This window comes from Eleutherodactylus coqui, chromosome 1, assembly GCF_035609145.1.
Source record: "Eleutherodactylus coqui strain aEleCoq1 chromosome 1, aEleCoq1.hap1, whole genome shotgun sequence".
Classification (NCBI taxonomy): Eukaryota; Metazoa; Chordata; class Amphibia; order Anura; family Eleutherodactylidae; genus Eleutherodactylus; species Eleutherodactylus coqui.
The window spans coordinates 93,579,873-93,594,505 of record NC_089837.1 but is presented as its reverse complement, the minus strand read 5'-3'; the positions used below and the strand labels follow the sequence as shown (position 1 = coordinate 93,594,505).

The window sequence follows — 14,633 nt, the reverse complement described above, 5'->3', positions numbered from 1 at the left end:
TAAGTGACTGGTGTGATTAAAGTAAAGTACACTTACTTTAAAGGGGGGTCTCATGAACATCGATGCTCCTCTTGAATAAAAACCAAGCCGTAGTTGGATAAATCAAGAGAATTTAATATAGTAAATAGCAAAAGCATACAAGATGGTGCAATGTGTTTCGCTAACTGTCACGCAAAAAAGTGGAAAACTAATATTCCTTATGGACAGCTCAAGCATATTCGGAAGAATTGTACCACTATTCAACCTTTAATGAGCAATCCGAGAGTCTAAAAACTCATTTCAAGGAGAAAGGCTATCTTGCGTGAGGTTCACTCTATATACAGTGGGGGAAAAAAGTATTTAGTCAGATACCAATTGTACAAGTTTTCCCACTAAAAAAGATGAGAGAGGCCTGTAATTGACATCATAGGTAGACCTCAACTATGAGAGACAACTTGAGAAAACACATAGTTCTGGAACTATCTTTTGGCCAATGTATGCCGGTGGGTCCCATAGACTCCTATGCAAGCAGGGAACGAGTGGGGAGGGGGAGGTATTTTTGCAGCGTCCAACGCTGCAAAAAGATCACAGGTGCCTCTATATAGGCCTTGGAAGGCATCCCGATGATTTTGGCAGAGTGAGGGATTTCCGGGGTGCAGCGTATTTTTTTCGCTAAAAACAACGCTCACAGTCATATGAATTGACGAGAAAACGCTGGCCGTGATCGCGAAGAAACGCCCTTTCAGGTGCTTATACGGTGGGCATGAAAACATAAAAATGCTGTCGCCGTTTATGCGCTTGTGTGAAAAAGCCCTAAGCTTGAGAAATGTGTTACACCCCAAAACACATTGCACCATCTTGTATGTTTTTGCTGTTTACTACATTAAAATCCTTTGGTTTATACAACTACGGCTTGGTTTCTTTTCAGGGGGCCCTCATTGTCCATGGGACCGACCTTCAAAGTAAGTGTACGTTACGTTAATTACCCCACTCACTTATAAGTATGTTTTTTTTCTTCTTTCTTTAACACTTTGTATCCTGTTTTACATTCCGAATATCCTTGTGTGGAATTTGGCTCCTCCCAGACACTCTCCCCTACCTGTGGATGTCCCCATTGGATATAAGAAGTGGTACACTTTACGGCATACAAGGACAACAGGTGTAGCCTTTTTCCTAGGCTTGGCTGTTTACACTAGGTGAGTCCTTTCTGCTTTTTTACCTGTTTATACCTTGATATCATTCCAAGCGCTGTCCTTTTCATTCATTGTTTATCAAAGGACCTTGGACACATGACAGAAGGTCACCTGCAATTACGAGTTCCGTTTCTCCGCTGAACCATATGGATGGCTGGGTCCGCATCTGGCATAAACAGCATGAAGCCATATTCCATGAGTGCACCATTGGGATTCAACAAGCCAGTGGTGGTGATGTCATGGTCTGGAGAGCATTTTCCTGCTATGACCTTTAACCATTGGTCATCTACCACAATCTTTGAATGGTGAATGCTACAGGGACCTGTTAGCTAACCATCTGCACCTATATCTTAAGGAAGTCTTCCCTGTCATCTTTCAACAGGACAATGCTCCGTGTCATCAAGCTTAGATCACTAGGGAGTTGTTGCCGAACACAACAATGAATTCTCCATGCTGCCTTAGTCCCTAAACTCGCCAGACTGTAACCCTATTGAACATTTTTGGGTTAAGCTCCCACTTATCCACAAAATGTCCACTAACTGTAAAAGATGTGGGTCAGATTGAGTATGTAGGATCTTCATCAGCTTGTATGATCTGTTCCCTGACATCTTTACCAGCCTGCTGTTGAGTAGGTGTCAACCAAATATCACAAGCAACATCTCTTTTGATAGAGCTCTAAAGTTGGGGCTGAACTAGTTGGACATGTGTCTTTTTTCAGCCTTAACACTGTTACATCTTTTTTTCTGTAAAAGGCCACCTTTATGTACCGTCTTTAATGTAATGATTAATCTTAGGACTACAACTGAGACTTACTGTAATACTACTGATTGATATCTGCATGTGTTATGATTTTGACTTTAGCACTGAGCTTTAGTAATACTATTAGCACTTTAATGTTACCTGTGCACAATTCTGTATGGAGCCGCCAATGGTTGGGGAACACCGTCCTAGGCAAATGGAACCAATTTGTTTCGGGCACCTTCTCTCCAGAGCCCCTTAGCAAATGCAGGGCTGCTTGTGTGGTGTATATACTTATGGAAATAAATATTACATATCACTGATACTGTTTTAATAGCTTTCTAATGTTGTCCAATATGATTAATCCTCTTGATGTTACTCTATCACCTGAGTTCTCTGATTCATTGACTCTAAGAAAATGTTATGAAAGTAAAAGGCTTTTATTGTGTGGTATTAAAAAGAACACCGGAAAGGGAATAATATTCTAAGTGAGAGACAGGACGTGGTCACCCCAAAACATGTTGCTCTAAGAACATCCCAACCTGTACATTATCACCTATAATGTACACACATAATCCTGCATGTAGAATAGGATTCAGTCTTTATTTACCCAGTGCTACATTTAGATAATAGATCATTAAATCGACTTACCGAGCACAACGCTGTAAATTTGTACAAGCCGCATTCATATACATACATTATCCCCAATCACCAAATGAAAAATGCATATCCGTATCGGCTGATGAAACACACCCCCTTAAAATACCACGTGCTACACACATCCTGTCACATAGTTTTTGGCAATTTTAATAAAGTACAATTATATATATTACAACAAAAAAGTGAAAAAAATATAACGTCAATATTAGTAACAGCAGGAATTTCTTTGTCTTCTTGTAAGAAGAAAAACAGAGTTTTGGTATGAGAGGGGAGAGAAGAGAAACTATTTTACAAGTCTGCTTGAGTTAATTTTAGTGAACTACTAGGGAGATTGTGTGTATTTATATCAAGGTCATTTACACTTATTTGGATATTCTTGGCTTTAACTAGTCGGTAAAGACTAAACCACTCGGTGAACCATTCTATGTTTCTACATCTAGTTGTTTGGTGGTAGTGAGTGAGTGATATTGTACATGTATTAGGCAAATAATCTGTTAATTTCAAGGTGCATTTATAAGGAGCTGGGAATGTGAGCACAAGAGGGCCATAAAGAAGAGACACGTGGAATAAACGTGAAATGGGTCAAACATCTTTGAAGAGAGGGGAAAAGACTCAAGACCAACACAAGAACCAAAGAAAGTTGACAAAAGGGAAACAAGGTCTCCGGGGAAGGTGGGAAAGGTCAGGAACAGTGGTGGATCTTGAAATTCCTTAGATGTGGTTTCCGAATGTTTGTTTTTTCAGGCTAACCAATAGGAAGCGTCTCGGGGCTAAGCACATGGCCTTTGGCAGCTCACCTGTCACGTGCTGCATATTAACAAGAGCATCCGGCATCAGCAACCTGCGGTTCTTGGGGTTTGTCAAGTTTTATGTCAATCACTGTGGCGAAGGTGGTTAAGGAGCATGAACAGAACATTATGCTGATAGCAAGTACATGGATATCATTTTATTATGCTACTTACCTAATGTGCTACATCATAGAAATAACTCTGATAAATTGATTCCACTGCCAATAGCTGAACATGGTGGCTGTTACTGCTTAGTGCTATCTTGATCAGTTGACTTTGGCAAGAGAACCACAGTGTAAATACTTGTTTGGAATCCTAGCAATAGCTTAAAGGGGTTGTCACCTTTACTCAGTAGTAAATAGCAACTTTCTCTGGCAACAACAGCTAGAGGTGCCACCAACCAGACCCCCACAATCCACTTATCGCTGGAACTGCCCACTGGAAAGGGGTTTTCCAAAGTGACTAACACATTTAGGATACCTGTGCACAGGGTGTTTTAGCTTTTGGATTTTGTAATGCATTACCAGTAAAGTAGATGAGACCTTAACCAATCTCATGTACACTATGTGCAATTCGGAAATCCACAGCATATCAATGAATTCTTCAGATTTTCCCCAATGGATTTAACCATTGTAATGCACAGAGTGAAATTGGTAATAAAATCTGCATGTAACACTCGCTGAAATTACTAACCAGTCAGAGTGTATGCTCTCCTTACAAAGCTCTTTACTTTTAAAATACAGTGGGGTTGAGCTGTATTTTAACATGGTTGACGTTAGAATGTATCACATTAAATGTGTTTGATTTGCTTAAAGGGGTGGTCTCGCGAAAGCAAGTGGGGTTAAGCACTTCTGTATGGCCATATTAATGCACTTTGTAATATACATCGTGCATTAAATATGAGCCATACAGATGTTATTCACTTACCTTCCCTGCGCTGGCGTCCCCGTCTCCATGGTGCCGTCTAACTTCAGCGTCTAATCGCCCGATTAGACGCGCTTGCGCAGAAGGGTCTTCTGCCTTCGGGTCTGCCCGGCAGCAGCGGCGTTCTGGCCCCGCCCCCTTGTACGCGGCATCGCGTAGCTCTGCCCCGTCATGTGTGCCGATTCCAGCCTCCTGATTGGCTGGAATCGGCACACGTGACGGGGCGGAGCTACGCGATGACGCGTAGAAGGGGGCGGGGCCAGAATGCCGCTGCTGCCGGGCAGACCCGAAGGCAGAAGACCCTTCTGCGCAAGCGCGTCTAATCGGGCGATTAGACGCTGAAGTTAGACGGCACCATGGAGACGGGGACGCCAGCGCAGGGAAGGTAAGTGAATAACTTCTGTATGGCTCATATTTAATGCACGATGTATATTACAAAGTGCATTAATATGGCCATACAGAAGTGCTGAACCCCACTTGCTGCCGCAAGACAACCCCTTTAAAGGGGTTTTGCCACTTTGTAGTATTGATGACCTATTTGCAAGATAGGTAATCAATAGCAGATCGGTGGAGATCCACCAATTCAGATTTCTTACAATCGGCTGATCCTTTGGTCCACTTTCAGTGTAATGGGCTGGATGTCGTCATAGGTGGTCAAGGCCAAAAGTCTAATAGGCAGCTTCACTTCCTCTGAAATTAATGGGAGAAAAGCTGTCTATTACACCTCTGACCCTGACCACTGGGGCTGAATATCCACATCAGTGGTCAGTGCTGGAAGTATAATAATAATTTTCATTGACTTCAATGAGAGTGAGCCACCTATTACATTTCCAGTGCTGACTATCAATCACGACTGTTAATGCAGTGGGCCAGATGATTAGCTGATCGGCACAGATCTCAAGCAGCAGATCCCTACCAATCTGCTACTGATGGCCTATACCGAGGATGCACAGGGAGCATATGCAATTAGGATGTATATAGCCTTACGGCTGAAAGGAAGAGGTTAAAGAACATATATAAATGTTTCTATTATATCATATCTGGGTTTAGAACCAAGTCATGGTTAGGGCTTAAAAACAGATAAACATGTTGATCAAATACTGAAGTTTGATTGATGCCTCAAAGAAGAAAATCCCTTTAAGTAAGCATTTCTGGTAAAGGATACTTCCATCCTTGCTTTTCTCTTCTGTGCACTCCATGCCTGGCAAAGCTGAAGCCACCCTACGAAATAGCTGAAAGGGAAAGTAGACAGTAGTCATAGAATATTGTTGGTGAAATGTACATAAGTTGGAGGCAGTTTATACCATTTGTAAACATTTTTCTACCCGAGGAGAATATCACAGTGGGACTGAGTTTGCCGTACTGTTCTGGGAAAACGTATAGAGTTGTGTGAGCTCCAGTGCACAGCGGCTCCTGAATACAGTTTATCGGCAAGTGTGCAGGGTGCCAGACCCCTACTGATCTCATATAGATGGCTTATACTAAGGATAGGTCATGAGTAACAAAGTCCTATGGTCTTTCACCTTGCCTTAAAAGATTTACTTTGGAGAGGGTGTAAATCTGTACTAAAGCCTTTCAAATTCACTCCCCCCCCCCCCCTTCAGTAATAAGGAGGGCTTTTCATTTTCACGTCTAGGTTTGCACTTTCTTTCCTCCCCGTTTCAGCATCATAGACCCTGTCTGTGTTTTACTTAGGCATGTTATTTTCTATAATGATTTCTTTCAAGTTTTACAGTCAGGTTCATTATTTACAGGTGAATGCAGATCCCGTCTATTATTTGTTCATTGCTTTTCAAATCTCGGGTTAACAATAAAACCGATTTTCCATTCCCTATTTTACAAAAGCTTTCACATTGAGGAACAATCTACTGTACTTTTTTCCCACAGCTGAGGCCTTTTGCAACTGGAACGTTTGGCCCCAAAAAAGCTTGTCTTCCATTTCTCTCCTATCTTTCTGCTTTATGATCACTTGCGGATCTCCCTTATAAAAATCTCTTTCTCGCGTTAGTTTAAATATTTGCAGCTATGTTCTACACTTTCTTCTCCACCAAATACATTTTTTTCCATTGAGTCCTTTTCCTAATTATTCCTCCTGATGTCGAACTCCTTGGAGAAGTGAGGCACTCAGTTGTTATGTAGTTTAATTAAAGATCATGTTTCTTCTACAATAGTGTTTAACTCAAGGCAGCATCAGGAATAAGAGCTGGGAAAATTCTCTGACAAAGCTTGGCAAAATATTCTTCTCATCTAATTTAAGTCACAGGACGACACAATTTATGTCCATTTATAGGCTGATTTCACATCCGCGTCGGAACCTCCGGCAGGAGGTTCCATTGCAGATTCGGCTGCAGCACTTTATCTTCCATCCAAAGACCGGGCAGGTGGGCGGAAAACGGGTGGACCCCATTATTGTCAATAGGGTTTGCTCGGCGCTGTTTGGCTCCATCCAGAGACTGAACCGTTCAGCCGTGGAGATTCCCCTTACCTGCTCCCCGAATGGAGCAGGAAAGCAGACCCCCCAGTGCAGATGTGAAACCACCCGTGTACTCTTTTTGTTTAAGAATACATTTTGCCCCTCCCCAAGGTGCGTAAGATGAGGCTGATTTGTTTCACACGGTATGTCTGTGTCCATGCTTTAATCAATATTTGAGACTACTTAGGTCTCTTCATCAGGCATGCTACTGAGACCAATAACATTTTGTTATACTGGCGGACACAGTACCAAATGTTTTTCATTACAGAAAGTATTGATGTTTTAGCCTCAATGTGATGGACTTTTACATCCAGTTACATGTATGTTGGGAGATTATTCTTGGGCTGTCACTCCAACACTATAATATGTTAAATCTATATGGAGACCCCCTTGTCTTTAGAAAATAGGTTTCCTTTAGCAAATTGCCAAGTGAAGAATGGTTTCAACTGGTCAAAGAAATTTCCGAGTTTGAGATCACGTTTAATAATACGTTTTGCTCCAATGCTGATCAGTTATGGACCAGAATATTTGTATGATCTATGTAAAATATTTTTCTCTCTTTCCCCTCCTCCCTGTGGTGGGCAGGCTGAGATATGTTGTGTGTGCATTCTATGTAATTGTGAGAGGAGGGGGGGAATTAAATACAGGAACATTATATAAATATGATATAGATATAACAATGCCTTTTTACCTGTTTAACATTGTATCCAGTTTTGGCACTAGTTTCAATAAACATGACATTCAGCTCTTTAGCTCGTTGCTCTCCTTCCTCAATGGTGATCTGCCTAATGAAACACAGAGCATGTAGATCATGCAAAGTTATGCTGAAATACTGAACATGCAGATATTCACACTATAACAAAACAGAACAATGATGCTAAACAACTAATAATACAGCATTAAAGCCCATTTACACGCAAAGACAATCTTTGAAATGATTGAAAGATTGACAGTTTTAGCGATCATTTTGCATAAAGTGTTAATGGACACTAATGTCCATTGACACTTTATCACCTTTGTGTGGAAAAGGGCCTTTGGGAGTTGTTTGCAGATCATAGCATGTGGTCTGAGCTCTGCACACAGCTCCATTGTTCTCGCATGGGCTGTTGGCAGAATACAATGTAGTCAGTGCTCCTGTGCAGAACACAGCGTGTGGTCCCTGTTAGCTTCTCTCTGGCTGAACGATGGATTTTAAACTCACCTTAAAATCATCATTCAGCCGAAAAGTAAATGATGGCAGAATTTACATGTAACAATGATTGCTCATATGCCACTGTTTGAACGAATTTTGAGCGATAACCGTTGCATGTAAATGAGGATTTAGAATGTGAGATATAAGAGCCGTGTCAGACTGTTGTACCATGGGCTCTCCGGAGCAGAGGTTTCTGATTCTGTCTTGATTGACAGTCTGATGTCACCTATAGAAATTGAGCTGTCGGAACTGCTCATTTAACACTCTGAGTGCCAGGAGCCAGTCCTTAGAAATATCGGTCTAGGCGATGGAAGGGAAGTAAAAAAAAAATAGTAAAGAGTCAGTGGGGCCGCAGCTGCAGAGTAATGCAATCAGCCCCACTGATTCTATTCACAGGTCCTCTTTAATAGTGATCATTGATCTCTATGTACCTCCAATCAGTGCACTTGTCACCAGATAAGACACAGATTCAGATTGCATAGCAAACACTGTGCTGTATCTAGCGGTGGATATTCTGATATTCTCCATTGGATTTTACAGTTATAAGCATCCATTAGTTTGAAATAAAATAAATTGTAGCATCTCTGTGATGCAAGCGTTCCCGACCATAAATCTACCCCAAGCCATATAATTATATTACAACTCCATGAACCTATTCCCCCTTGTCCTGTTAATCATGGCTCATGAAGAGATTAAAATAGGGGAAAATTAGACTAGAGTTAAATATATTAGATGGAGAATGAAAACCGCCATGGGAACAGCAGGATAAATGATTGCCCTGATTAACCTGTAAATGAGTCTTATGTAAATGTGCAATTTAATTTTCATCAATTAATTAAAAGTTTACCTACTTACAACTAAGCTACAAGAACAATTTAAGTCCTCATCAATGTGGGTCCTTAGCAAATGTTATAGAGGTTTTGGCAGATGATATTCTGTGACCCTATACCCAATAGCAAATAATCATATTCTTACACTGATATGCCAAAAGTCACGGGAAAGCAGTATGTAAATTGATTATGCAGTAGCATTATCTCCAGGGATAGCTTGGAAATGCCCACACCTGTATAAATTGGTGTTATCTTGTGGGTGAGGTTGAACACTGGTCAGCGTGCTCATGGCCAGGTGACAAATTGGAGTTCGAATGAAGCATGATAGTGTAAGACGGATGGGAGATCCAATTTTCGAAGCAGAGCTGGCTTTTAACATTCCTCTATCTACAGTGTCCCCTGTTTAGCTGGAAAACGTCACCCACAGTGGACAGTGCAATGGCGGCTACAAGCGCTTAATGATCTCAACCGGCAGCATCTGGCTAGAATTGTCTGACACAGACTCTGGCTGAAATCATATTTATTGTTGGAGGCCTCACATGCATATCCTGCATGTGAATACAGCATCTTTAGCTTCTATGGGATATGGGAGAAGACCCAACAGAGTGCCTTTATTAACACCCATAAACCAGACACAACACCTCATCTTTGCTCATGAGGTTGCTAACTGGACCCTAGAGGAGTGGCAACATGTGGTGTGGTCTGATAAGTCAAGGTGCCAATGGTTTGGCATGATGGTTGAATCCATATGTGGTGCAGACCCAATAAAGATATTCACTACAATTGTTAACAAGGCACTATGCAGGCTGGTGGCTGTTCCATACTGGTGCGAGGTGTGTTGTTATGGCATGGGTTGGGTCCACTGGTTTGTCTAAACATGTTACTGACCAGTGGCCACTACATTTTACTGCTTGGTGATCATTTACTATACTTTATGTACTTCATGTACCTCCATAATGATGGGATATTCCAGTAAGATAATTCACTGTGCCATTGGGCACAAGTTGTCCCGAATTAGTTCAAAAAGTCTTATGGAGAGTTAATACAAATGGCGTGGCTTGCATATTCACCAAACATGAGCCTAATCAAGCATTTATGGGATGTGCAGGAGAGGTCTATTCACAACTGCGCTTCTGCTCCTAGAATTGCCATGGAGCTGTGGGTGGCTAGATAGCATGGATCAGCATCCCTCCAGATGTCCTTCATCCACTTGTGGAATTGATGGCAAGTAGAGTTGCTTTAGTACATAACTATGTTAAATGTAGATATCTATTTTAAGGAATACTCATAGATAATGTATTCTTAAAAAACAACATATTGCTTAGTAATCATAAGTTTTTTTGTATACATTTCTTTTTTACATTTTTGGTGGTGTATTTATATGTTAATATCCAGTTTAATGTGTAGCTTTGCTATGTAGACTAAGACAGCAGAGTCATCTCATTATCATTTGAGTTCAGGGATTTAAGGACAGTTCTATCCTACTTCTCTATATAGAGCTCCACTCCTTGGTATCTGGATGAGGATTCTGTAGTCCAGCTCTTATTAGGGACTGTATAGGATTATTGACACTTTTCTATCCATTAACAGCCATTCTTTGAAAGGACAGCAGAGTGGCCTTGTAGCACTGTAGACCTAGATTTGAATCTGACTAATGGCAACATCTGCAGTGAATTTTTATGTCTGCCCCATGTTTCCGGGGCTTTGAAACATGTTTTTTCGGTGGAGATGTACATTCTATTGGAGATCCGTGAATAAAGACTTGATTCTACATTTGGATCTGCGCCTTTAGTGTGAGTTGACATGGTTAATTCAGTATTCCTTACCCTGGATAAGGCAGGCACCTGTGATCCTAGGGATGACAGGGGTTCTGCGGTAATACGATTGGGAATCACTAGTCTATACAGTAAAGGAGTAACTGCATCACAAATGGAGGTCACAGGGTCCTCCAGAGGTTAGATGTCATGCTCAGGCTTTTGTATTGCGAAAGTTATGCAGTATTTCTTGAACATAAATTCAGAAAAGGGATTGCAGCAAAGCTCCATTAAACTTAAAGGTGTTATTGTTAGCATTTATATCATTGCCTACATTACCATCCAACTGTTTAAGGATCCATGGAACTAATAATACCACAAGCTGAGAGCCGAAGGGTAAAGAAGAATCCTCTACTTCTCTAAGATGCTGCTCATTTAGGTGAAACAATACATCAAGATAATGAGCTCTGTACCCAGTACTACATATATCATTGTCTTCTTCTAGAAGTCAGCTATTGCACTCTTTGTAGAGCGAGAATGGGAGCATATGACCTTGGACGGCAGGGAGCTGCAGAAGCTGAACTACACAGCTAATTTGTTTTCCAACAAAATCAAAAGGTTTTTATAGGCATCTAGCGATAAACCAGCACCATTCAGTTGCTGTGACTATAGTAACAGAAAATGTCAGCCGGCTTAGATTTATCAAAATAGATTAACTTGTCCATAGGGTAATATATTGTATGTGGGTAAAATCAATGCAATATATTTTGCTTAAAGTTCGGATCACATCTCCACAGATGCATTCAAAACAGTAGAAATGCTTTCACAATTGGGCAATGCAGAAAAATAGTGTGATACTGATTTCAATGAGACCTGCGCCTGCAACTACAAGTGCTGGCCACTACACAGGGGTTGGAGCAATGCTTGCTTCCGCTCTGACCCTGGTGTATCCCGGTAGGTGCTGCCTGGAAACCCATTTTAAAGAGGTTTCCAGGAATTCAATAGAAGCTATGCCTGCAGTACTAAAGCGAGCTGCTGCAATATGAGCGGCACTGTCTGCTTCCAGTGCTGTCAGCACTGACAATGGGCCTGACGATCAACTGATCATCTGGGATCCTGAGCGGCAGACTCTCATTGATGAACTATTGATGACCCATCCTGAGGATAGGTTATCAATAGTAGACGACAACCCCCTTTAAGGTGACATGGATTCTGTATATCATGTTGGGATGGCTTAGTTGAGGTTTTCTACTGTAGCTACAGAGTCCTTGTGCCTGCATCATATTTAACCCCTAAGGGTGGCTTCACATGAGCGTGTTTTTGTGCGTACGTAGTGCATACATAAGTGCACACCCATGTACTTGCAAAAACACACGTGAATGCAGGTCTGAGTATTGTCTTCAATGGAGCCGCGGCTGCTGCTGGTGGCTCCATTGAAAACAATGGTCTGCCTGCATTCTTTTTCAGGGAAGGGCTTTACATATAAGCCCTTCCCTGGAAAAGGAAGATTTTAGTGTAAAAAAGTATACTTACCTGTCCGCCGCTGCTGTGACCCCCACGGAGATGAAGAACACATCTGCCGCATGTGGCAGATGTTTCCTTCATCCCCGCTAGTATAAAGAATTTCCTGTTGCAAACATCTGCCACATCTGTGACAGATGCAGCAGAGGAATTCTTCATTTCTCTACCGCAGCTGTCACACATGACAGCTGCAGTAGAGGATTCTGCTGGCACCTGTTAATTGATTTCAGGGAAGGGCTTTCAATATAAGCCCTTCCCTAAAAAAACAGTGAAAGTGGTTTAAAAAAACCCCCCAAAAAACATACTTATCTCCCTTCAGCTGCCGGGGCACAGCTACGTCTTCTCTTGCTGTCCCCTGCTCTGTGGTGCTGATCTATCAGCAGGCGGGGATTTTAAATCCCCGCCTGCTGAAAGAGCTGAATGTTATTGGCTGAGGTGCTCTGCCAATCACAGGCGGCTCTCCCCGAATGAATGACGGGGATTTAAAATACTATTTAATGTACCATATAATGTACTGAAAAACTTCCGTAATCTTTCAGTGCGTCTTGTTTTTACCTCACTCAAACTGCAACAAAAATTGCTTGATAACTTTATTCTGTGGGTCTCTATGATTACTACGTTACCAAACTTATATAGATGTTTCTTTTTGCTGTACTTCTTTTATTTTTTTCCAAAATATTTCATTTTTTTAATTATTTTCTGCCGCCATCTTATTTTTCCATCGACTTAGTTGTGCGAGGGCTCATTTTTTGCGAGACGTTCTGTAGTTTACGTTAGTACAATTTAAGAATACATATGACTTTTCAATTGCTTTTTATTGCATTTTTTCTGGGAGACATGGTGAACAAAAAAGTGCATTTCTGGAGTTTTTTTTATTCGGACGCTGTGCACCGTACAGGGTAAATAGTGCACTACTTTGATAGATCAGACTTTTACGGATGCGGCGGTGCAAAATATGTATTTTTGTTTTATGAATTAGATTTTTTTTATTATAGATATGGCAAAAGGAGGATGATTTCAACTTTTATTACTTTTTTTTTTTACAATCAGTAAAACTTTATTGATCTTACTTTTACTATCTTTTTTAGCTCCCCTAGGGGACCACAACTAGCGATGCTTTGATCGCTTCTGCAGTATGATTTAATGCCATAGCATTACATCATACCGTGATCCAACAGGTACTCTATCAAGCCACCCCATGGGAATAGCTTGATAGGCAGTCTGCTAAGGCAGTCCTGGGGCCTTCGGAAGGCCCCTGGCTGCCATGACACTTGCATAGGTTATCACCGCTGATCAGCTGCGCGGCTGATTGCAGCTATTGCCTGCTGGTTTCAGCTGTAATAAACAGCTGATGCCCATGCTGTATGAAGAGAGATTGTGCCGCGTTTTCTCTTCATACATACCCTGACACTGCCGGAAGTAAATGTACGTCCTGGAGCGTTAAGGGATTAAGGGTATCCTATTTCCCTTTCTACGTGAAATTAAACCTGCTGACCAAGCTTGCAAATACATGGAGGAGTTAGGAGGAAAATCATTTGGCTGTTGAGAATTTAGTTGAGAAAAATAAGTGAACCCTTTGGAATTACCCGAATTTCTGCACTTATTACTAATTTAATGCATGAGGCAGTATGGTGGCTCAGTGGTCAGCACAGTTGCCTTACAGACCATGGGTTCTGCGTTCAATCCAACCAAGGGCAACATTCTCATAAAGTTTATATGTTTCCCTGTGCTTACATAGGTCTCCCCTCACACTTCAAAATCATTCCAATAGGCAAAAAGTGATTGTGCGCCTCCATGGTGACAGGGCTCAATGTAAGTGATGTCAATCTATGCATAGCATTGCAGAATATGTATGTGCTAAGTAAAGTATGAAATATGGTCTGATTGTTATCTAAGTACAGTTATAGACAAACACACTCTAACTCATGTCTTTTATTCAAATGAGTCAATATGAATAATGCAGAAAGGAGAAGTAAGAGAACCCTTGAATGTATTAACCTGTAGATCCCACTCCACCAAATGTTTCTTGCAGCTGCAAGAAAGATTTGCATAACAATTAGGAAGAAGTTTGGACCATTCCTCACTGCAAATGTGTTTCAGTTCATCAATATTTCTGGGATGCCTTGTGTGCAGGACCTCTTTAGGTCATGCCACAGCTTCTTGCAAAAGTACCTAAAGTGTATGAGCAGCTTCAGATTTGACCCCAGTCTTGCTTCCTGGGATCCCTTTTTCTGAATAAAGTGATATAGGCCTTGATATAAGTGGATATTATGAATATATAGGTAGAAATTGCATTTACTTAAACTTGAAGGACAAAACTCTACAGCAAAATTGCATTGCCTTCACGACATGACAAATAGTGGCTCCGGGGTTAGCACTGTTGCCTTGTGCCGCTGAGGTAGTAGGTTGAAATCCAACTAAGAACAACATCTGCATGGAGTTTGTATGTTCTCCCTGTGTTTGTGTGGTTTACTCCCAGACTCCAAAAATATACATGCTAATAAGTAAATTTAAAAATTGTGAGCCCCAATGGGGACAGATCCCATAGCATCAAGTGATGTACAGTGCTCTGGACTATGCA

The 14,633-nt window shown here is 41.3% G+C and overlaps 1 protein-coding gene across 1 annotated transcript in view; it reads right to left on the bottom strand.

The window, feature by feature from the left end:
* Positions 1–2,331: 2,331 nt before the first annotated feature.
* Positions 2,332–14,633, bottom strand: part of RAB6B (RAB6B, member RAS oncogene family) — a 57,158-nt gene continuing 44,856 nt past the window's right edge. The window contains exons 6-8 of the mRNA XM_066589321.1: positions 7,447–7,540; positions 5,448–5,514; positions 2,332–3,449 (exon numbers count right to left, since the gene is read on the bottom strand). Of these exons, the coding sequence (XP_066445418.1) occupies positions 3,385–3,449; positions 5,448–5,514; positions 7,447–7,540 (226 nt within the window). The 3' untranslated portion in view covers positions 2,332–3,384. The remainder of the gene's footprint in view (positions 3,450–5,447; positions 5,515–7,446; positions 7,541–14,633) is intronic.